The following is a 24,879-nucleotide window of genomic DNA, read 5'->3' as shown; positions in this document are numbered from 1 at the left end:
GATATTTAGCAAGTCTTCTCCTCTTGACAAATGACCAAAAATAGCTTCTGCAGAAATATGGTCACGCTTTCTGAAACGGAAAAAAGAAGACAACGCATACACAAAACATGGAAATGTAATATATTTAAAAGCACTGATGCGTACTTACGGCAACATGGTGCTCTTCTGTGCTATATTGTGTAGCGGAAATATCAATAGATATTTAACCAATTCATAGACAACATTGGGATACGATTATACATTTATATATAAATACAGCTAGCCATTCATCGGGATGTAGAATAGAAAACAGTTCATGAACTATTAAAACCTTATCCCTTGAGGAATGACTTCGGAAATTTCTAAAAATCTTCTGTTGCATTCATGGAACCCGCTTTAGCGTTGCAGTGATGAACAAAGCGTTGGGAAGGTAAGTCAAACAAAGGGTCAACTTGCACCAAATGAATGGGGGAAAAAAATCCTTTCTCTTTCCAGCAGGGTTGTCATATTTCCTCGATTACATGGACGTGGAAACGGTCTTGATGACTCTGCAAAAATAACGCTGTACTTTTGAATGGTTTCGTTATATATTTGAATAAGACAAAAAGATGTTTAAGAAGATTTTATTTTTACCTGACATTCCGACAAGCCAAACTGGCTTGGTTTGCCACTTCACGCCTACCAGGTAGACGGGGATACCAGCGGCTGTTATAGCCAGACCTATCCCACACTCCACGGGTGCCGAGTACAGCGACATGATCACAACGAACAAGGCGAAGCACGAAAATACGATTGGGATAACTACGGGAATCTGTAGTATAAAATAGACCGAAATATTTGGCAAATTAATAAAGAATACAAAGGAAAGCAGAACAGAAACATCACTTAAAACATTAATAAAAGGCGGTAGCAGGTTTGAAAGGTGGCAAAATGCACGTGACTCGAGGTATGTCTGTCCTTAGACCAAATCTTCTGACGATAGATAATCAGCATCTTGGACACACCGATGGGTGTTATCTAATCAAGGACTGAAAAGAAGGGTAACATCTTAATTACCATCTGCTCTCAAGTGGAAAAACAAACAAACAACTATTATGGAGAATTTCCCTTCCAGAGTTTTGTGCAATCAAGTTTTGAGACTTGCTGGAGGTTTACCTACCATAATCAAGATTGAGTGATATTCGTTATTCCGAACATTTTGTGGCGTTAATATGCCAAGGTTCGTTATACCAAAGACGAAATAAGGTTCGTTATTCCGAAGGTTCGTTAATCCGAAAATGAAATAAGGGTTGTTATTCCGAAGGTTTGTTATTCCGAAGGTTCCTAAATCCGAAAATGAAATCAGGTTCGTTATTCCGAACAGTTGTGGCGTTATTCAGTGCTTCGTTATTCCGAAGGTTTGTAATTCTGAAGTTGAAATACAGTACGTCATTCCGAAGTTTCGTTAATCCGAAATGATATAACGTTCGTTAATTTGAAAATAAAGAAGAAAAAAAAAGTTCGTCATTCCGAAGGTGCATTAATAATCCGAAAATGAAATAAGGTTCGTCAATCCGAAAATGCAAAGAAAGTGCGTACTAACAAACCTGAATTACGAACCTTATTTCGTTTTCGGAATTACCAACCTTCAGAATTACAAACCTCAATATTTCATGGTCGGATTAATGAATATTTGGAATAACGAACCTTATTTCATTTTTGGAAGTACGAACATTCGGGATAACGAATCTTCGGAATAACGAACTGTAACGATCAGATTACTTGCTGCAATTTAAGTTATATTGTATTCCTTCCCTCGACACGTTAACCAACTGCTTGGTGGACTTCGATGTGTCACGGACATAATAAGTAGCATATGTCACACATGAAAGGCGGCAGATCCCGACGAGATTCTGAAATTCCCCAATACGTAACTTTCGATCATGAGATCCTCGAGTTACATTATACAGGCGTGTGTACCTTAAACGGGCGTGGTGCGTCCGGGTGCTTCCAACGATGATAGGGAATAGTAGCTACGGCCAGAGCGATGAAGGCCCACCGAGAAAAGCTGACGAAGTTTAGGAGCTTGTACACATTGTCACTCGTCAGCATCAACAAGCAAATTGGCAACTACGTACAAATTAGAAGGAAATTAAATGTATATAATTATGCAATATGGTGAGGGGTGCATGTGTAGCGGCATTATCACAAACCTTGATTCTAAAACACATTGATCCTAGTACATTCAGATCACTTTCTATAAGGGACTGCGGCACAATCGCCAGTTTTTGATTGATTGATTAATTGATTGATTGATCGATTGATTGATCTGAATTTATTTCCACTTTGTGTTCACAAAAAACAAAAAATAATTCAAATCCGTATACCTTTGCACGTATATATACATTATACAGAGTATGTATACCAAAATGACATTAAAAAAAACCGAACTAAGACTGAAGCTCAAGACGCATTATGAGAAAGGGATGGGAAGAGAGGATAAGAAATAGAGGGAACAGACGAGACAAGTTGAGATAAGAGCGGATAAGAGGGGTCCATAGCACATGCAAAGCAATTGCCGAACACTATGTAATACGCTGTCACGGGCACACCAATTATTTGAAGTTGTGCATATATTTAGGTAGAAACATTATAACCACAGCATATAACCATAGCATAATAACCATAGCTGGATGTAGAAACACAATCATGACGGCATGGTTTCTTTCCATAAAAACATTTAATCCCAAAGAGCTGCTTATGATTGGTAGAAACAGTTTGTTTTGTTTGTCTTGTCGGTTTTTTTGTTACAGTAGACTTGAGCATCTTACAATACCATACAATGCAATAACTGCATTTCAATAGCGCTCTTATTCCTAGTGGTCATTTGAAAATGTTTCTGTTACCATGGCAGCGGCGGCAGGCAGGGGGGAGTAACGTCGGATGTGGATCATGGAGGCAATCTTAGGCAGGTGTTCTTCGCGGGATGCCACAAACAGCATCCTTCGCCAACAAGAGGGGGCGGGATAGGTGTTTGAACGGACACAACGAGAAAACACGAAAATCGACGGTATACGCCTATGGCATTGTTACAGTATTATTGAACACAGTATATTTGGATATATATATATATATATATATATATATATATATATATAGACCCTATTTATATTTGTATTTATTAATCCCTTTTACTGACGTTTTCAACCGTACTATTTCGTGCTTTATTACTAGCAATCTTTTTCGTATCACAAAAGTAATGACATAAAACGACTTTGATTAAAAAAACAGTGAAAGTGATGGTGGTAATGATAATTTATGGTGATGACGAGAATTGATAATGTTGTTGATGATATTTGATTTAGTAGAAAGTTATTATTTCGATAACAATAATAAAAGTTATTATTTTGATAACAACAATAATTGTTATTTTATCATTGTCATTGTAATGAAGATTATAAAAACAACAAAATAATTATGACAACTATGAAAATATTATGCCCTATATAAAGTCGGGCGTTGGCCCTATACACAATTAATTCTGTATTTTCAGCTATTCTGTTCCGTATCAATGCCCTTGGAAACGCAATATGGATGCTATTCATAATCATCAATATTATCAACATCTATTTTTATAACTATTGTTCTGATAATGATAATAATAATGGCATTAATAATAATAATAATAACGACGATGATGATGATTATTATCATTATAGTAAAGAGCGCTTGTCATTATCTGACGATTATCTCAGCATTGAGTCACGTCCTCTCTTTCAACCCAGAGTCTACGACTCTAGCGGACAGTGGTGAGTAAAACATCTTGTCCATATAGACGAATGCGACTTTAAAACTTCACCACAATATGGGACTACGACTTTAGTGAAAGTCAGGAATAAAAGGACGATAACCAGCAAAAAACAAACAAACAAACTCTTACCGAGATGTCGAAAAAAGGCCGCCATTTAGGGATCCAATGCAAGATATCGAGACGCCAATGGGCAGGATCCACCAGAATGACCCCAGAACTCGTCGCCCGTAGTCCTGCAATACAACGTACATCCCAAATGTCAAATCGGGTTAATATATGCGATATATCGCCACATCAGGCTAATGTATGCGATACATCGCGATCAGAATCCAATGCGATTCATATCATTTCCAGACAAGTTGTACATTCTTCCGCTTGTCGTTCCAGCATCTAGCCTCTTCGGTAGGAATAGAAATTACTTTGACTTTGATCTTTGAACTTTGACACGCAGAGCGTTCGCCTTCTCTTTCCTTCTGTGTCGATTTCTTCCTTTTCTCGATGATTGCACGCCGTCAGCGTCTGCTTGAACGTCGACTAACTTACTTTACTAGCTGGAGGAACCAATTCTAACTGCTGAATCAGTATTAATGTAGGAGCTATTAGATGTTATCATTGCAATGTAAACAAAAATACCTTTATCCATTTATTTTAATAATTCACACCAAAAAAAAAAATCCAAAAAACTATCAAATTTGATGTGATTTCATATGTCAGTTTCCTTCTTGAGTTCACGCACAAAACGAAACACTAAGATGCATCAATGAGAACGATATTATCCCATCACTGAAAATATTGTGAGGGTGACAATAACGCAGCAAGATCTGCAACTTGACGCATAATCATGTTTTGATAGAGGGAAGACGGGACCAAAAAGTTAACCTAATAAGAAAGATCAAAGTTTTATAGGCACAACAGTGAATATTTCTTTTTAATCAAAATTTGATAAAGATTAAGGAAGGTATGAAATTGTGAATTTCCCTTGATTTTGCATAACACTTCTATAGTATGAACATGAAAATGAGTGATTCAATGACGCCATAGCCTACAACTTGCCATATCATTTGGCCACATGAAATCTTAATTTTCCCGGTCTTTATTCAAACAAAATCATGTTCTAATCTCAGATTCCTAAATATTTGACTGACAATTATTTTGGAGATACTCAGCCTGGGATATTGCATCATGTTTTACACTTTCATAGCAGAAAATGGAATTTTCGTCACTTCATTGACCCCTTGTTGCTCAATGGACAATAATTATTGTGAGGTGATGACATCATTAGCTCGGTTATTTACAAGTTCAAATAAATTGTTCGAGAACAATTTTCGTTTTACAAAGATTAGCAAAACTTTTGTAATTTCATAACCTATAGGTAATCTTTGTCCGATTTTGTTAAGATTACTTCACTGTTGTGCTTATACGACTGTGCTTTTTCTTAGATCAGACTGACTTTTAACTGGTAAGGGTGGCAATAATGGAGCAAAATGCAATTAAAGCTCATGTTTTATTATCGAGTATCAGTTTAATTATTATTTCAATTGAATTAAATTCAAAGTACAAAGCATAAATTACACAAATCATGTTGTTTTATCAATATGTAAAAAAAAGATACATAATGTAGTGGGGATCATAAAGTTATAATAGCATAATATGTGCTATCTACACTCTGTGCAAATATATACGTGCAATACATGAGCAATATTGGATGTGCAATAATTATTGTAATGTGCAAAATAATGACAGCGGGGCATTGGTCCATTCTTACGACTGCAACGGCGTTGGACGAGAGGATCTCAATCGGAGAGAGAACAGCAAAGTAAGCCACGTTGGTCAGCGTGAAGAGACAAGACACAAGGAGGATTGATATGATCAGACCGTATGGAAGGGTCCTGTAGAGATGCAATCATTTACATCAGTGATGTAAATATGATTCATTATTATACAGACATAGGGAACTCGAACATACACATGAGGACACACGTAAAAGAAGCAAACGTGTAAAACTTATATGTGCGAATTTTCTACAACCCATGCAGGGACGTCCACTATAAGATAAGTCGATTACACTAATGATGATGATGACGATGATGATGACAATGATACTAATGATGACGATGGTAATGATATTGATAATTATAATAACAGTAATAAACATAACAATAATAAGTAATTCATAATGTGGTATTACTGATGACAATAATGATCATAATCATTATAATCATAATTAGTATAGTAGTATATCAGTGGTAATTACTGCAATAAAGATATTGCACACACACACACACACAATAATTTGCAAAGACATGAGCACTCCTCACATTTATCAATGCTATATAGTGTTCTCCTTCTATTAATTTCGGGGCGTCGCACGTGCTGCCATTGTTTTTCTTTCTTCTTTTCGCCTCACTGCAAATGGCTGGTTAATCACTTCTGAATTGTTGGTACATTTTGGTCATTTTCCATGGCCTCCCCTTACATTTTCGAAGGGGCTGTATAATGTCGCAATCTATGTCAGTACCGCCATCACAGCAACCGCAATTTATGTGTGCAGCATGTGGTCTCTCTGTTCTTCTTTGAATGTACACAGTACATGTATTTGGGAAGAATCTTCTATACCCCCACGTATTCATTTCCTTTTTTTTTCCACCTGAGTTTGGTGCTAAGTTGTACCCATGCTCTCTTGTTCTTAACACTACATTTCTGTTGAGAGCTACGATAATATGGTATTTCTCTATATACCATGGCATTTTGCATAGCTCAAAACTTTGATACATCGACCGCCATATTATTTTCCTAGTATTTTCTTGTATATCCAAGCTGGATGTTATATGTCATCATGTTTTGTTATATTTCATGCTCTTTTTTATTGAGAAATACGAAATAAATTGAAATTGGTATTAAAATTGAAACAAAATTTAAATTCTCAACCATGAGAACAGAGAGTCACTTACCTGTTGATATTCACGATTTCCTCCGTGATCTGGGGTAAATATTGCCTGAATGGTGAGATGAAAATGAACAATGATTACTACCCGTATATATATTATGTCCAATGATAATAATCAGGCAACTTACACAGTTTCCATTGGGTACCCAAGATTAAAAAATAGTAATAATACAGTGACTTTGAACAGAATACAACAATATATCAAATTCATAGGTTGTTATAACACAATAGCAACATAAATCAGTGAATATTTACATACAGACATGGGAGTACTAAGAAGACGATGATTAAATTATTTGAAATACGACTTTACATAGTGAACTTATTTTAAGGATATTAAAACCCAAAGAGCAGTGTGGGTTGAGTGAAAGCAGCAACGTTATAATAGTATAACACAGCAGTGAAAGTTTGAAGAAAATCGGACAATCTATGCAAAAATTATGAAATTTTGACATTTGATTGTTGTAATGAGTGGATAAGGAGACTACTAGAGTTGATGATGTCATGTGTGGACAACTTATATTAAATAAAAGAAGAATTCCATAAAAATTGATTATCAATGAAAATTATACATTCCATCAACTTGTTACTGACATAATATGTTATTAGGGGAATATTATTCCCCTGCTTCCTAAAAGAGATTAGTCAAGTGCTCTTTCATTGAGCTAGAAAAGTGAAGGTATGATGACTTTTCTTTACGTTGTCCACACATGATGTCATAAACCGAAATAGTCTCCTTATCCAGTCATTACGACACCAAAACTTTAAAAATTCTTAACTTTTGATCCGATTGTCCAATTTTCCTCAAAATTTCACTGATGTGTTCTAATAATGTTTTTGCTTTCACTCAATCGACACTGCTCTTTGGGTTTTGGTTTCCTTTAAACTAAATTGCAAATTAGCATTTCGGGGTCTACGACAAGTGGGATGACTTATCAATCATAATACATAATGTATACCTTGGAAAAGACGAGATAACCATGACCGACTATCCACCCCCAATATATTCACAAAATTAACTTGCACAAAATTTAAGCCAACAAAATGATGTCCCTTAATCTGGTCACACAAGAAGCGCAAGTCTTATCTCATGGTCTAAATTTGATGACACTAGGGCAATGGCGTAAAAAAGCGATTGACTTACACAAAATGCGCAGTGTACTAGTATATGAATTGATATAACTATAAGTCGCAGCCTGGTCAAAATATGAAGAAGTCAAGAAGAATATTTTTTCTTGACCTCTCCATACTTTGACTAATTATTAGTCGAGAAGTCAAGAAGACAAGATCTCACAACTCGCCTTCTCCCTTTCTCGAACCCGAAAGGTCGAGGGTGGTCTGGTCTTTCTGGCCTTCTACAAAGGGCTATTGACAAGATTGAGAGAAAATGATCAAGAAGCTCGAAGTTTTCTCCTTCTTTGTGCTGCTAATATAGTATGTTGTTTATCTTCACTTTTCGTAAGGTGTTTTACAAGTTCTCCATAATGTGACACCTGTCCGTTAAATCACTTACCATCCGGAATAAGCGAAGAGTGCATAGTAGACAGCGAGGGGAAGCTGAGAATATTCGAAGTTTGGCGAAGAGTCGAAGCTGTGCTCGAAGTTGGTCGTGCCAGCTGCAGTTTGTAGAATGTTCAATCAATGATTTGCATACTCATACACGCTATCATAGCCAATCAGGAGCACTGGAATGAGTCACGTGTGTGCTATTTTCTTAATCACATGCACCGATGTGCAAAAATGTGCACGCAGTGAAAAAGTATGATAGCATAACACAATGGTGTGTTATATCCTATAGAACAGCAGGTGGGTGTTTCATCAACGTTTGTCAGCGCTGACAATTTCAGCAAAATCCTTGGTTTTGATTGGCTGATATGCTCTGGTCACTAACTGTTACTATGGTGATTCAAGTTGTCAGCGCTGACAACCGTTGATGAAACACCCCCAGATTACCGATTGCTAGCGGTGTGCCATATCTGTGTAGTGTATTACGATAATGCTGTGTATAGAGAGCTACACGTTATGTGCGCGCAGCACACACGGTCGTACTCTAGATACTCAGTAGTTCATAGCCACCAATTAATGCGGCGTTCCCACGATTGGCTCCACAATTCAATTCGAGGTCTTAATCGTGAAGCAATTGTGATAATCTTAATCAGATCGTATCAACTGCGCATGTTGCACAAGATTGTAAATACCCTCGAGTGTATGCTCTGAAATACTAGTATACAAATGATGCACAGGATAGAGTGCGTTAGTGTATTCGCCTCGTGCATGTTTCACAATTGTAAATACCCTCGAGTGCACTGTACGCCTCTACTAACGCCACGAAATAATCCTGTGCATCATTTGTTTTATAAAATGGGTCGAAAATTCGAAAACTATCAGCATTTTTCAGCGTTTTTCACGTACCTTTGTGGGTCAAGACGTCCGAAGATGTTCGTCCCAAACATTTACGCACGTCGCACTCGGAAATCCCGCACATTATGATGGGGGGTTGGGTTTCCGGACACTTAAGTTCCCGCATGAAAACTTACTTATTTTACATAGAATATGCACCCTTTACCTTAAAGACTTGATATAGACTCCTAGGCCTACGAGACAACATACTCTGAAACGGCGTGAGAATTAACCTGCTAAATCGTTGGATTTGCCCTTCAAAGTGACTCCATGTACGCGTCCGGTCCCACAACGCTTGGTCTACTGTACTGTACAAAGTGTACGTAATGTGGGGATATGCTAATTATGAATGAGACATCAGCAACGGAGGGGCGCCCCCATGTGGCAGGCACCTCTCTGCTTGCTGTTCACAGGTGAGTTGATGGAAATGAGAACGTCGCAAATTACACAAGAATTTCAGTGCTTAGATGTTATGGTGCTGTATTATCACTATTGGACTCCTGTCGAGTGTTTGTCTTTATTGACTGCACGACCTCCCACCCGAACCCACGTGCCGTATAACCATGTCTCCTTCATAGACACACATACCCACACACACCGTCTTCACATCAATCCTGCCTTCTCCATCTCTCTCTCGCATCCCCCACATTTCGGCCCACCCCCTACAACTGGCGACGAGGATGGGATGGGAGGATACAGCATAGTCAGATGTCACTAGTGAGAGGACTTGGGCTGAGTTAATGCAGCCTGGATGCTCCTAGACGACTTAGTGAAAGATGCAGCGGGAAGTATGGGACTTAAAGGGGGAGTTCCAGTGGGGTCCTTTCTGAAGATTTGGTGGTGATGTGCTCCAGGGCGTCTAGGACGTATAGACAGGAAGAACTGGTGGTGAAGGGGATCTAGAGATGGACAGAAGATGGTTCCAGATAGGTGCAGGACTGCTTGCGGATGACGAGGTGGTGATGTAGAGGGCTCGAAGTTCAGCTGCAGTGGATGAAGTAGCGGCAGACAGGCGATTTCGAGTAGACTGATGTGAACTTGAACTGGTGCAGCCTGACATTATTAGATACTAGAAGGGATGATGTAATAGATATTATCCCTGTTTGAACTGGTAGATAGCCTGTTTAGGTAGTTTTCACCACCTTTCATGGAGAAAGGACATGATGCGATTTGAGGTTGTTGTAACCTGCTGAGGTAGTAGACGTTTTTGTGTGATTTACATACAGTTTTGTCCAATCATGTGTGGAGAGAGTTATTACTGGATTTAAGGGCAAGGGGAAATAGGTAATTGGTTGATGGACTCAGTTTTGAAGTGTCAGTCCTGAGATTTAAACTATTTGGGACGGTATTGATACGGAGTATACAGAGTTTTGCAGACACTACAAGTATACACAGGGGATTTTTTATGAATGTGGGACTGACTGTAGTGATTATACTGTGAAGGGCTATTGAAGTTAGGCCTGTCATGTTTTGGGCAGGTTTGCTATTTTTTGATACATTGTGTATTACTGCAGTAGGTCATGAGGTAGTGTTGTACTGCTTTGATGTGGGTATTTGTGCCTGTATTTAAATGCAACCAGCGATACAAGTGTATTGGAACATCTTTTTCAAGGTGTATTATTAGTGTCCTTTCCATTCAGTGGAGTGTTAATGTTGGACACCACTCATTAGATTTGGTTATAGAGCTGGTTTCCCTTATTACTGATCCTTCTCAGAAAGGACTGTATAATCTTTTGGGAACTTTAATTGTATTTCAGAGATATTTGGAATTTACTTGTATATGCTGACTTCAATAGTGTTTTTGAGGTGTGTTCCTACATACACACTGATGCCTTAGTAGTTTTTTCCCTGCAATGTGAGTGGATATTGAGACATTGCTTGCATTGTTTTAGCTTGTGAGCACATGGTTTAAGCGAAAGCTGTCTGGCTTGGGATATTTGTGACACATTGATATATATTCAGGATATGGCAAAGATGTTATTTTTGCAGATTGAAGACAGCCCAGGGGATGTCACAGAATATCCTTTGGAGAAGGAAGGTCATCTCTTGCTGGAAGTGTTACAAGCGGTACATCCTCGTGCAAATGACCTGGTCTACATGGCAGAGGATGGAAGGAAGAGAAGGACAGTTGCCATACAGGGACATATCCGGCCGCCACCTGATGGCTGGGATGACAGTGTGGTGTACTCGCCCTCCACTCCAGCGGCAGATCAAAATGGCGTAGACCAGGAGCTGTCGGACCTGAAGACGCAGATCAGGGAACTGACGATGAGGCCCCCAAACTGGTGATGGCGCCCGAGAGGAAAATACCGGTGTTCGACGGGAAGGCAGGAGATGCGGAGGAGTTTATTTCCGGCATGAAGTCAGCCTTTTCCCGCTATGGGGTACTGGAAGAGGAAAGGGCTTCTTACTTGCTAGACTACATTCGAGGAGTGCCAAAGATGGAGGTGAGAGCCCTGATCAAAGAGGGGAAGCAAGCGGAGGAGATATTGCAATTTCTGAGAGATTCGTACGCTGGTGTGCAAAATCTTGGTGAGCTGCAGCGGCTTTTCCTGGAGCGAAAGCAGAGGAGAGGGGAACCACTTCGTGATTTTGCGGTAGATCTAGAACGAAGATTCAACAATCTGAGCGGTCGTGAGGCCAAACTATATGCTGACCCAAACGGGATTTTAGTTGAACAGTTCATCGAAGGACTAGAGGACCCTGTCCTGCGAAGTGCTTGCAGGGATCGGTATGAGCGGGATGGTAACACAAACTTCAGGGTCTTACGTGAGTTTGCCATCCGTAGGTCAGGGCAAGAGGAGTGTCGCACGCAAGGCCATGAGGGTGCACGCCAGGCTGCTGTGCGGGCTCGACAGGGGGAACACCCAGTTCAACCATCAGACGTCCTCTTGACAATTCAGGAGATGGGTGACAAGATAGTACAAGCCGTCAGAGATGCGATGCCTACTGCCCCCTCTGCACCACCGGCTGCGCGAACATGGAACTCTCAGGTCAGACAGCAGAGAGGTGCCTGCTTTTCATGTGGGAGTTTAGGACACTTTGCCAGAGACTGTCCCACTAGAGACTACGGTAGAACACAGTTTCAGGCTGCTGATCAAAGTTGGCAGCATGGATTTCCACAGCCTGGTGTGCCTCATTTCAACGAGTTGTACAGGAACAGGAATTACTCTCCCAATCCACATTGGACCAATGGCAGAGATAGTAGAGGCCAGGATTTTCCACCGAGAGCAGGAATGACCTACCTTCAGGGAGGACCAGCTGGGTATCGGGGTCATCCTGATTTTGCAGAGCAGAGGGAAAGTTCACAAAGGCAAGACATGCCTAGACATCAACCCGATTCCAGTAGACAGGAAGCCCCCCAGGTATCCCATACCCCAAATACCCAGAATGTGAGTCCACCAGATCATGCAGGTGGTGGAACTACCAGGCAAGGGGGTCCCTCCGCAGGACCACATGGATCAGGTGCCCCAGTTGGACGTATGTCAGAGGTGGAGGTGGTCCCCAACGGTACTAGAGGAGATGACGGGTTCGTGTCCAGGGCCATTGGAGAGTGTTATTCTGTTGACGTTGAGTTTGGGGGTATCACCGTGCCCTGTCTCCTGGATCCCGGCTCCCAAGTAACTACCATAGGAGAGACGTACTTTAAAGAAAAGTTAGAACCGGCGGGTATCCAGATGAAGGACGTTCCAGTGTCCTTCTCCTTGGTCTCCGCAAGTGGGGATGATATCCCATATGTGGGGTGTTTTGAGGTCGATGTTAGTGTCTTGGGACATCTGATCGCAGCCAGGATTGTCTTGGTCTTGAAAGACGACATGGCCATGAGGCGTGGTCAGAGTTCCGTGCAAGGGATACTAGGAATGAATGTACTGCAGGAGGTTTGGAGTCAGATAGTAGGTGTCGGGCAGGAACACATGAACAAGATACTCTGGCCCACCCCAGAGCCAGTATGGCAAGAGGCACTACAAGCTATTCATACCCGGCAGAGGGAGGAGCAGTGTGGCAAGCTACAAGGCCTTCTTGAAAAGCATCATGATGCCTTTTCTCATGGTGACATGGACTTTGGTTACACTGACCGTATCACTCATGGCATAGAGACTGGTGGTGCACCACCGATCAGGCAGAGACACAGGCCCGGTAAGCAGAACCAAGCTCCCGACGCCCTCTCCCGTCTGGATCCTCTTGAGGGAAAAGGACAGATGATTGTGAGTAGTGACACAATCCGTGCCCAGTTTGACTTAGTTTCTCAAGGAACAGATATACCAGTTGTTTTGAGTACCTGCATTGAGGAGAGACGTCTAGGTGGAGAAGCGTGCATGCCTGGGTTCTCAGCTGAGTATCTGCAGGAGGCTCAAGAGAGGGATGAACTTGTCAATCATGTGCGTTCCTTTGTGTCAAGGGGTACACCACCCTCGCGTGAGGAGAAGGGCAGCTGTTTACCGGGAAGTCTGGCTCTCCTGCGAGACTGGAAGAGGCTCGTCATCCGAGATGGTGTTCTTTTGCGGAGGAGGCGCCGCCCGAACGATGGTACAGAGCACCTGCAGGTCATTGCCCCGCAGAGCATTCAAGAGGAGGCTATCACCCGGTTTCATGACGAGGCAGGGCATTTCGGGTTCAGACGTACCTACCGGCTGGTAGGAAACAGGTTCTTCTGGCATGGGATGGAGGAGTCGGTGAAACAATGGTGCGCCAAGTGTAAGCGCTGTACTGTTAGCAAACCTCCTGTTCGGAAGGAATGGACGCTTCCCACGTGATCTGAGCTTAAGCGGGGAAGTGAAGCAGGGAGCTCACCGTGGTGCGCAGTCGTATATTTGACAGCATCAGTCCCGGATGCGAACAGCTTCAAGGGTCGCTCAAAGATGGCAGACTTTGGGGAGGAGTTGATCTCCCTAAGAAGTTTTATTCGTTTTTGAAGTTTATCCAGTTTGGATAACAGTTAACGCGTAGTTATTGCATTTGTTATGAATTTTGTTGTGGCTGCTGAAGTCCAGAGTGTGGTTAGGACTTATGAATGCAAATTTGTGCGCGTTCAAATTATAGGATCACAGTGGTATACATAAAGTGGGACTCCATGAAACCAGATGGATGTAGTTATTGTGAAAGCTCAAGGTTAAAGCATTTAGCTTATGTTCAGTTGGTTTAACAATGTTCCTTTATTGTAGGATCGAACCAGCATTGTTTTCTTGAAGTGTTGAATATATGAGCTACTTACAAGTGGAGTAACTTCGCATCCATAGTTATCCCATAAAGTACATGTATGTGTACGTACATATATACTTACATAATATGGTCATCAGGGACGATGACCTTTAAGCGGGGAAGAGTTGTGGGGATATGCTAATTATGAATGAGACATCAGCAACGGAGGGGCGCCCCCATGTGGCAGGCACCTCTCTGCTTGCTGTTCACAGGTGAGTTGATGGAAATGAGAACGTCGCAAATTACACAAGAATTTCAGTGCTTAGATGTTATGGTGCTGTATTATCACTATTGGACTCCTGTCGAGTGTTTGTCTTTATTGACTGCACGACCTCCCACCCGAACCCACGTGCCGTATAACCATGTCTCCTTCATAGACACACATACCCACACACACCGTCTTCACATCAATCCTGCCTTCTCCATCTCTCTCTCGCATCCCCCACATTTCGGCCCACCCCCTACAGTAAGTAGAGCTGTGATACGTACGCCACACATGTTATGCACAAGAAGGGAAGAAAGGCCGGCCAACCGGCCGGCAGCCCGAACTAGAAGTTGTTTACAGGATTGACAGCGCGTATGCATGCAATTCAAAGGAGCCGCCGCGCGCACAGACGATCGGCAATAGGATTTAACACGCAGTGCAATGGGACTAGAATAAAGGAAGCACACGTGATTCATTTCAGCGCTTCCTAATGGCTACATTCTTGAACCCATTTTATAATCTCCACTAACGCACTCTCACCTGTTCTTTTGCATAGCAATGCATTGTCAACATTTTGTGATTATTATTCTGTAATTTTACAACTCCAGCATTCCCCTTCCTAGCTGCAATCAGGGCCGTAACTATAAGCAGGGGCGGATCCAGGGGCCTGTCTTATAAAGACTTGCGATAGAAATCAATCACAAGTTTTGTGTGTGCTGCAATGCAAGTTGCGATTGATTTGGGGACTTGTAATTGATTTGAAGGCTTTATAAGACGGGGCCCAGGAATTCTGTAAAGGGGGGGGGGGGGGCCTGACTAATATTTCTGATGCCACTTCCGGGTTTTATTTCATTGTTTATCTTTTTATTTCTTTTGTTTTTTACGAAAAATAAAGGTTGCGGCCCCCCCCCCCCCCCCCCCTCTGGATCCACCACTGTATAAGGGTTCGGGTTATTGCTCGGTATGTGTAAAATAACGGAACTGGACATAACGGAACATAAACTTGAACTAAAAAGGTCAACTTTTTCTTATTCTGAACCCATCCTCTCATAAAAATCCTAGTTACGGGCCTGGAAATTCACCCTTTTGTTTTCCTATTTCCACTTCGACTTTATTTTTGCGTCTTTGAATATGTCTTGCCTCCTTAATTCTACTAGGGTAAAGTGGGGCAGTGGAACACTTAAGCCTTTATTATTTCGTAAATCACACACACAAAAAATAAAAATAAAACGCGCCAAGAAATATTCAAGCATCACAGTTTGACCATTAACACAATACAAATATGTGATATTGTCTTAGGTAAATATTATTCATAATTAAGTTCAAGATTACACTTTAGTCATAACTACTCCATTGTCCCACTTGCCCCGACGTTATGGAGTAAGCGGAGCAGCATTGTACGCATAGGATTGTCTACACAAAATGAGAAAGGTGAAAGTACGCAGAACTGACAAAGTCACCAAGCCGTCCATTCATTAATACATGGGTTCCACTAACCCCAACCCCATGGGGTTAGTGGAACAGGAAATGCTTTAATGCTGCAATTGATGGAATGTAACAGTTTTCTCCCCTAATTTTGACAGGTAATTGAATAGATAGCTCCCTGCAAGAAGTCTTGGTGAAAAAAGTAGCACCATAAACACGATAAATAATTTTTAAAACCAATTTTCAGTAGCGTGTGCATCTTTTCGATTTTCAAATTTACCGAACTGACGTCATGGTGTTATAGGGCACAAGATGCAATTTCTATGAGTAATTTAGTCAACAAAATTATCATTTTTTACTTAAGAAATAATCTTCTAAAGACTAAAACGATTCTTTTCAGGAGTTGTCGGACTTGAAAACTTGTCACTGAAATATTTTGAAGAAAAATAACTATTAAAATGAGTCTGAATAAAACAAAGCACTGACAGGAAGCTCTATCATCTCGATGATGACGTTGCTCTCAACACGCCGTCGATCAATATTTCATCTCAGGAGAAAATGCCCGACATTTAACTAAAAGATAAAGAAAGAAAAAAATCTACTTACGTTTTGTTGAATGTCTAGTTACCTGTTGTACAATCTTTCAATTACGACACAAAAATACGCTTTTTTAATCAAAATAGGACACCAAACACTACCACGTCTTGGACCCCGTTTATGGTGCGAGGCTCGGCCGCGGCCGAGCCCACCTTCATTTCAGTGTAAACGCGCAAAAGGCCAATGCGAGGCCAAAATTGGCCTCGCATTTGCTCTGGAGGTGGTCTCGGCCGCGGCCGAGCCGCGGCCGAGCCCGGCCTTTTCTTGGTGTATAAAACGCAAACTGGGCCAAATGCGCGGCCAATTGCGCGGCCAATTTTAGTCTGGCTTCCAAACCCTCTGCCTGTATCTTTCGCTTTTTAGGATATTAACCCCCTCAACGTCGAAAACTAGTATAGTTTAAGGTGGTTTTGTCCTGTAAAGGATTCTTTCCTTCGGCAGAGGCCTTTGCCCGAACGGCGACTTCGTCGCCACGGAATTCATTTGGCAAAGGGTCTGAAAACCAGACAATACTAAATTGCATTTGTTTACAAGCAGAGCGCCATTTTGGCCTCGCTCTGGAGGTGGTCTCGGCCTTTTCTTGGTGTAAACGCAAACTGAGACTCCGTTTACAGTGCGGGGCTGGGCCGAGCCCAGCCTCAATTGCGAGGCCGGGCCCCGCAATTTTTTCCGTTTACACTGACCCCGTTTACAGTGCGAGGCTCGGCCGCGGCCTTGCCCAGCCCCGCTTCAGTGTAAACGCGCAAAAGGCCAAATGCGATGCCAAAATTGGTTTCGCATTTGGCCTCGCTTTGGAGGTGGTCTCGGCCAATCAAAATATTGAAAGGTTTGAATCAAAAGCGCGGCCGAGCCTGGCAGTGTAAACGGACAAAATTGCGGGGCCCGGCCTTGCAATTGAGGCTGGGCTCGGCCGCGGCTCGGCCCAGCCCCGCACCTGTAAACGGGGTCACTGCTGGGCTCGGCCGCGCTTTTGATTCAAACCTTTCAATATTTTGTCGTAGTGGCGCTCTGCTTGTAAACAAATGCAATTTAGTATTGTCTGGTTTTCAGACCCTTTGCCAAATGAATTCCGTGGCGACGAAGTCGCCGTTCGGGCAAAGGCCTCTGCCGAAGGAAAGAATCCTTTACAGGACAAAACCACCTTAAACTATACTAGTTTTCGACGTTGAGGGGGTTAATATCCTAAAAAGCGAAAGATACAGGCAGAGGGTTTGGAAGCCAGACTAAAATTGGCCGCGCAATTGGCCGCGCATTTGGCCCACTTTGCGTTTTATACACCAAGAAAAGGCCGGGCTCGGCCGCGGCCGAGACCACCTCCAGAGCAAATGCGAGGCCAATAATATTTTGGCCTCGCATTGGCCTTTTGCGCGTTTACACTGAAGCGGGGCTGGGCACGGCCGTGGCCGAGCCTCGCACTGTAAACGGGATCTTATCCACTGTTGTTCATAAAATAGACCCCGTTTACAGTGCGAGGCCAGGCTCAGCCGCTGCTCGGCCGCGGCCGAGCCCGGCCTCAATTGCGCGGCCGAGCCCCGCAATTTTGTCCGTTTACACTGCTGGGCTCGGCCGCGCTTTTAATTAAAACCTTTCAATATGTTGTCGTAGTGGCGCTCTACTTGTAAACAAACGCAATTTGGTATTGTCTGGTTTTCAGACCCTTTGCCAACTGAATAACGTGGCGACGAAGTCGCCGTTCGGGCAAAGGCCTTTGTCGAAGGAAAAAATCCTTTGCAGGACAAAACCGCCTTACACTATGCTAGTTTTCGACGTTGAGTGGGTTAATATCCTGATTAGCGAAATAGTACAGGTAGAGGGTTTGGAAGCCAGACTACAATTGGCCGCGCATTTGGCCCAGTTAGCGTTTACACTGAGAAAAGGTCGGGCTCGGCCGCGGCCGAGCCGCGGCCGAGACCACCTCCAGAGCGAGGCCAAATGCGAGGCCAATATTGGGCCTCGCATTTGGCCTTTGCGAGTTTACACTGAAGCAGGGCTGGGCCGGGCCGCGGCTCGGCCGCGGCCGAACCTCGCACTGTAAACGGGGTCTTAGTTACAACGTAAAATCTTGCAGTGAGGCTGTATTTTTGACGAGTTTAGCTCTGATAATTCCTAATTTTTGTCACAATGAAGGCATCCATTTTGTTTCTACGTAATTGTTTGTTCGTAAAAAAACTTTCACTCCACTAATGCCTTCTCCTAAACAATGTACGCACCCATAATCCTTCAAGTGTTCCACTTACCCCATTGTTCCAGGGGCCTGTCTTATAAAGACTTGTGATAGAAATCAATCACAAGTTTTGTGTGTGCTGCAATGCAAGTTGCGATTGATTTGGGGACTTGTGATCGATTTGAAGGCTTTATAAGACGGGGCCCAGGTATCCCACTTTACCCCTAGGTGTTACAAAAACATTTCCCACATTTGATCCCTAATAGTTCGAAAACTATACATCAGATAACACTGTCATTGATATAGTAATAGTGAAAAATGAGGTGATTTGAATATGAGAGCATGAATCAGTTTCATTAAATCCATGATGAATTTCAAAGTTAGGCTTAAGTTCCAGATTTGGGTCTCATTTGAACCCTCTGTACAAAATTGAACTTTACACAGGAAGCAGTGAAGTGTATGTGAGTGTGTGTTTATAATGACCCTGAACAATAGACATGAATACCACGAATAACACCTTTTCAGAGCTCTGCTGACTAGGTTTCTGGTCTCTCGCTCCAAGGCACATGAATGCTTTATTAATAATTCATGATTTATTAATAATTCATGATTAATTGCCCTGGGCACTGCTAGTCTGAATTCATGGTAAATGGTAAAGTGCATACACATGAAAAAGTATGCACATGTTTTCATATGCTTGCAGCCTTGCAAACACTACTTTAGGATAAAAAAAGACTACGCTGTGATAGTGGAATTTCTCATGAATATTTAATAGAACATTCAAACCCTGGCCATTGTTCAGGACCATTCAAATTAAAGTTTTGTACAGAAGGTTGAAATTAGAGCAAAATCTGAAACCTAACTTAAAAATAAATCTTGAATTTAACGAAACTAATTTATGCTTTCATTTTTAAATTACCTCCTAAAAAATTGTACACTATTCGACTATTGCTCATTTCAATGTCAGTGTTATCTGATAAATGGTTATTTCTTATCTATTAATGATCCCAAGTGGGATTTTTTTTTAAAATAATACCTAATACCTCCCTCCTCTCGTGTTTATCTTCATTATCTGCGGTATTTGTTCCAGTACACACAAAAAATAATGAATAAAATAATGTGAATTAACAAATAAACAAATCAATAAGCCAGTTCGGGGTTCCAGTTTGAGCATGAGCAGAAAAAGGTCCTTTGTACCAAGAGACAGGTTGGTTTTTAATTTCACTGAGATAAGCATCTGTAATGCTATGATTATTCATGATGGAATCCTTATAAATGGTGTCTGCCAGTACATCCACCTGACAGCAAGCCTGGTATTTGGCAATGTTAACAGAAAAAGTTTGTTAATGTTTCAAAACAGCACAATGAAATAGATGCTTCCCAAAGTGTTTATTGACGAACCATTCTGGTTATTTCATCTACATAGGTTCATTCTTCGTTAGAATGCGAGTTCCATGAATTGCTATGTTGGGCAAGCTGCTGCATTATGTCGCTTTGAATTGAGTGAAGTGCCTAACCAACTGAGAAAAATGAAAGGTCATTTGTACCCATGTGCACTTTAGTTATCTCCGAACTTCCTTATTGATAAGTAAAAACATATCACTCACCTTGACCTAAGACTACCAACCCCGAGATGACAATGACAAGAATAGCCAGGAACTTTGTAGCACTGAAAACGACTTGTACACGCCTACTCAACGTGACACTGGCGCAATTTACGAAAAACGTCAGACCTAAATGGGTACCATAAATGCATGCAAAGATAAATCGTCATGATATTTTCGTCCGGCAAATCGTCGAGCATCTCAAATATAGGTTCTGGTTTGTGTCAATGTCTAAACGCTAAAGACAATATATTTTCACTGTTTTGTTTTCGTGTTTAGGATGTAAAGAAGGTTGACGATTTTCATTAGTAATGCATTTATTTATTTATTTTTATTTATTCAGTTTTCTTTACCCAGGGTAGCCCCATCAGTGGTTTAAACACTGTTATCCTAGGGGGCCCTGCAACAGAATGACAAAATATAACAGTTCAACAAACACAAAATAATAAATCAAGGACATTCCTTTTTACATCATAACATCAGCACAATATCAATATTCTATATAAATGAAAAAATGCAAAGTTAATCGTTGACGATAATAATATACAAACTCATATTATTTGAAAAAATACCTTAACATTAAACAGGAATATCAAAAATACCCGAATTCTACCCCAAGTGAGATATGTATGCTCTTACGAACGCTTGAAGAGAGGTGGCGTTTCGGACTTCAGCGGGGAGCTGATTCCAAATACAAGATGCATAGTGTGAAAACGATTTTTTTCCGGCTTGAGTTTTAACTTGTGGAATTATGAGACCATAATAACTTGTGTTTCTCGTACGATATGAATGTATGCTACCAAGAGGCGTGATGAGTTCTTGCACATATTCGGGCATGTTGCCATGAAGTGTCTTAAAGACTGCTTTACAAGTGTTCAAACGCCACCTCTCTTCAAGCGTCATCCAACGTAACCTTCCAAGCACCTGGTTGGTTGGCACTGTGTGATCCACTCTCCTTACCACTCTGGCCATTTTCTTGTGTTGTTTGATAAGCACATCTTTAAGGGTTTGTGAGCAGTTTGACCATGCACAAGAACAATAATCAAAATACGGTAGGATTAATGAGTTTGCCAGGATTTTAGCGCTACTTTCGGTTAGGTACTTCCGCAGGCGTCTCAGCAATGCTAGTCGTGTGGCAATTTTTTTACAACATTCTTCAACTTGCTTTTGCCATCTCATTGATTCATCCATCCTAACTCCCAGGTACTTATATTCCCTCACTCTATCCAATTCATTACCATCGATTTCAAGTTTCAGTCGATCAGCAGATAGCAGTTTTCTTGATGTTCCTATCACCATGAACTGAGTTTTCTTAACATTCAACGTCAAACAATTTTGTCTCAACCACCGGTTTACATTGTACAATTCAGTATTCAGCACGGTTTCAATCTCCTGGGCATCATTTCCACTGTAAAACAGAACTGTGTCATCTGCATATAACATTACTTCACACTTAGTTACTGAATTGGGGAGATCATTTAACATAATGGGTCATAGACAGCAGAGTGTAGGAGGAGCATAGGGTATTTATTGCCCTGAACTCTACATGACTGTGCCAAATTTCCAACAGAATTCGATGTTTGCATTTTCAAAATCATTCAGAAATATTATCTGGTACAATATTGTTCTGTATCTTTTTTGAATCAGTTTTTTGAAACGGATTAAATTGGAGTATGATTCAGCAAATATCAATACATTAAAATATTTGATTGCCTATAGTATCCAAAAATACTGTGATGAATTATAGCTACTTGTAAAAGCGACTACTAAGTCAATTTAGGGCACGGCACTGATGTTAAGAGCGATCTCGAATACGAAATCCGTTTGATAAAGTCTTGCAGTCGTTGCTTTCATCAAGTCTATGATTTCCTCCGATGTTAAATTTTAGATGCTCCGATGAGATGGCTCTAGTTATTGCTGTTTTCCCGAATCAAATTTATCTAAATGAGTCAACAGGGATTGTTCCTCAAGAGTCCCATATTTGCTACAATTCAACTTTGCAAAGTTTAAAAAATTGCCAAGAATAGCTTTTAAACGCTGTTCCGACGCAAAGAGAGTTCATGAATCAGTCACGCTTCTTGTTTGTTCATTCTGTTTGGAGCTCGGGGAATGCGACTGTGGTGCACCCTTTCGTTCAATAATATTGTCTGCTCTCCTGTCCCAAATCTGACGCTTATTCTTTCGCGAAAATTATTAATAGCAGTGTTCCTAGTCACTAATTTTCTTTCTATTCGTCATTATGAACCGAAGTGTTCATCTAAGAGACCGCTGTTAGCATAATTTCAATGTAATCATTTCGTCCTTGCCAACCATCCAAAACGATTCTTCATTATCATTTTAGCTGAACAGCGAACAAATTACCAAACAAAGCACCAACGCTCCAGTGGATACGAGACAAATCATACACCAAATACGACCGAGCTAAATGCCTCAAAACGGGCAAACTACCCATACCAAAATACACATAACGTACTCGAAAAGATCGACTTCATTTCGAAATTTAGAGGAAAAGGATAAATCCAGCCAAAAAACTGAAATAATTGTACAAAAAGATGCATAGGAAAGAACATTCAAGTATCACTACGAAGACATTATCAGTTAGTTTCGTGTATTATTCGCCCGAACTCTTATGTATCAGAAGACCTTTTACCCGCATGCCACCAAAATGTCGAAGACGTTCCCTGCTGATGGTTCAGTGGGGTGCACGTCACGAGCTCGACGCCCACGAACCATACAGCCCACGAGTTAAACAGCCCTTGAGTCATACAGCCCTTAATAGGCAAACAAGGCCCACGAGTTCGACATACACTGCGCAAACAAGGCCCATGAGACAGACACAAAAGCCCCGACCGTGATGTTATGTCGGTCTCGAAAGCCCTTTTTGCCTAGTGTCAAACTCGTGGGCCTTTTTGCTCAGTGTCCAACTCATATAGGCCTTGTTTGCTTATAGTGTCGAACTTGTAGGCCTTGTTTGCCTATTAAGTGTTGGACTCAATTGGGCTGTATGACTCGTTAACAGTATGACTCATAGAACTTTTTTTCAATGTCAGACTTGTGGGCCGTATGACTCGTGGGTTTCGGTCTCGTGGGATGACTCCGTTCATGTACCTCTGCCGAACATTTCAATCAATCCTAAATCATGGCTTGCCACCGGGTCGGTGATTACATTAAAACCTACACAGGGCACAAGCAGCAAGAAGCCGTTCAGCGAGGAAAGGCGCATCGTCGCAGCCGTAGAAGAAAGGAGCTAAGGCGTACTTTGCGAAGGTGATCGAGAGCACGGTCCAACCCCCCGTCCTTATAGACACTATCGACGTCCACAGGCGGAGGAAAGCAAGGAGAGGAGACAACCCATCCAGGAGGAAGACGAAGTCGCCGCCCGACTTGGCGAACGTCGTGCCGAGCTCGGCGTAGCTCAGCGCACCCATGATGGATAAGAAGCAGCTTGCAATCCACACGATCAGCGACATCCCGAGGCTCCCTGTGTTCGCCAGCACTCCTTTCGGGGAGATAAAGATTCCAGACCCGATGATGGTGCCGGCACACAGAGCGACACAGTCGAGGAGGGACACCTGCTTACGAAGGACCACTTTCTGCGACGCCGAGGTGGTCGGCGTCGGCGGTTTATCGCTGACACTAACATCGTCACTACTAGCAGCCATAATTATCTCTTTCTCACCTCGGAATCCTCACAGGTTCGTCCGAGAATTAAACATGTATCTCGAGTATTACGACGAACTTGCAAGGCAGTTAGTCAAAAAACTGTTACTCTCGGTTCACTGAACCGAAAAAGAAAACTTTTAGAGGGCAAACTCACGCTCACTAAAAAGAGAACACACAGTCAATAACATGTGCCATTTCATTCGAAGGATGCGTCACCACTTGGTATAAATTGTTTGTTAAAACGTCATTATAGAATTAGTTAGGGAATTTTCACAGTCTAACTGGTCAACTGTCATATAACAATTTTTCACTCACTGCATGCTTATTTTCCTTTTATTCATGCCAATTTCCATAACCGTGCGCCCGATAATTAGCCTACAGGACGCATGATTTACCGGGCATTTCGGTAATTAACGGACTTATGATATTTCCATGCATCCGATAAACTGCGGTCAGCACAAAGTTTAGACAATATGTTAAGGAATTTTCGACCAACTTCATAAAAACAGATGACTCACGGGGTCATCGGAATATCTGTGTAAGGTATAGATCTCTGCACTGAGGTGAGCTTGTCAGTTGTCACACGAACAAAGATATGATTTTTTTTTTCCACACGAAAACATCATGGCACATAAAGAGTTCAATTCTCTGCCTTATCCAGCAAGTGCTCCTTAAAACTCAACATGGAAGTTGGCGTTGTATGCTCACAAGGACTTAAGTGATAGAGTGAAGTCAAACAGATAAAAATGGCAGAGACCTCGTGACATTTTTAACGCAAAGTGATTAAGTTTTGAATTCTATCATACAGACATACTTTATACACAGATACCGCTCTATACCATCACTCCATAAGTGACGCAACCCGTCCCTGGGGTTAAAAAAAAATAAATAATAAGGGCACCCCTG

At 41.7% G+C, this 24,879-nt stretch overlaps 1 protein-coding gene across 1 annotated transcript; it reads right to left on the bottom strand.

The window, feature by feature from the left end:
- Positions 1-5: 5 nt before the first annotated feature.
- LOC139709695 (cystine/glutamate transporter-like) lies at positions 6-23,972 on the bottom strand. The gene is made up of 10 exons (XM_071621650.1): positions 23,489-23,972; positions 20,314-20,439; positions 8,230-8,332; positions 6,721-6,765; positions 5,535-5,658; positions 3,899-4,002; positions 2,865-2,961; positions 1,939-2,088; positions 613-790; positions 6-70 (listed from the first exon to the last, which is right to left on the bottom strand). Exons 1-10 carry the CDS (start codon positions 23,970-23,972, stop codon positions 6-8), a joined length of 1,476 nt encoding a protein of 491 aa, XP_071477751.1.
- Between the last annotated feature and the right edge of the window lie 907 nt (positions 23,973-24,879).

Source organism: Diadema antillarum, unplaced genomic scaffold, assembly GCF_040938485.1.
Source record: "Diadema antillarum isolate AM-2024a unplaced genomic scaffold, OU_Dant_1.0 seq00001459_RagTag, whole genome shotgun sequence".
NCBI classification, from domain to species: Eukaryota; Metazoa; Echinodermata; class Echinoidea; order Diadematoida; family Diadematidae; genus Diadema; species Diadema antillarum.
Note: the sequence above shows the minus strand (reverse complement) of the source record. Positions and strands in the feature narration are given on the sequence as shown.

Coding starts and splice junctions, on each gene's coding strand:
- LOC139709695 (XM_071621650.1), bottom strand. CDS start 23,972: ATGGCTGCTAGTAGTGACGATGTTAGTGTCAGCGATAAACCGCCGACG. Junction 8,333..20,313: donor GTTGGTAGTCTTAGGTCAAG/GTGAGTGATATG, acceptor TACAAACTGCAG/CTGGCACGACCAACTTCGAG. Junction 5,659..6,720: donor GAAATCGTGAATATCAACAG/GTAAGTGACTCT, acceptor GCATCTCTACAG/GACCCTTCCATACGGTCTGA.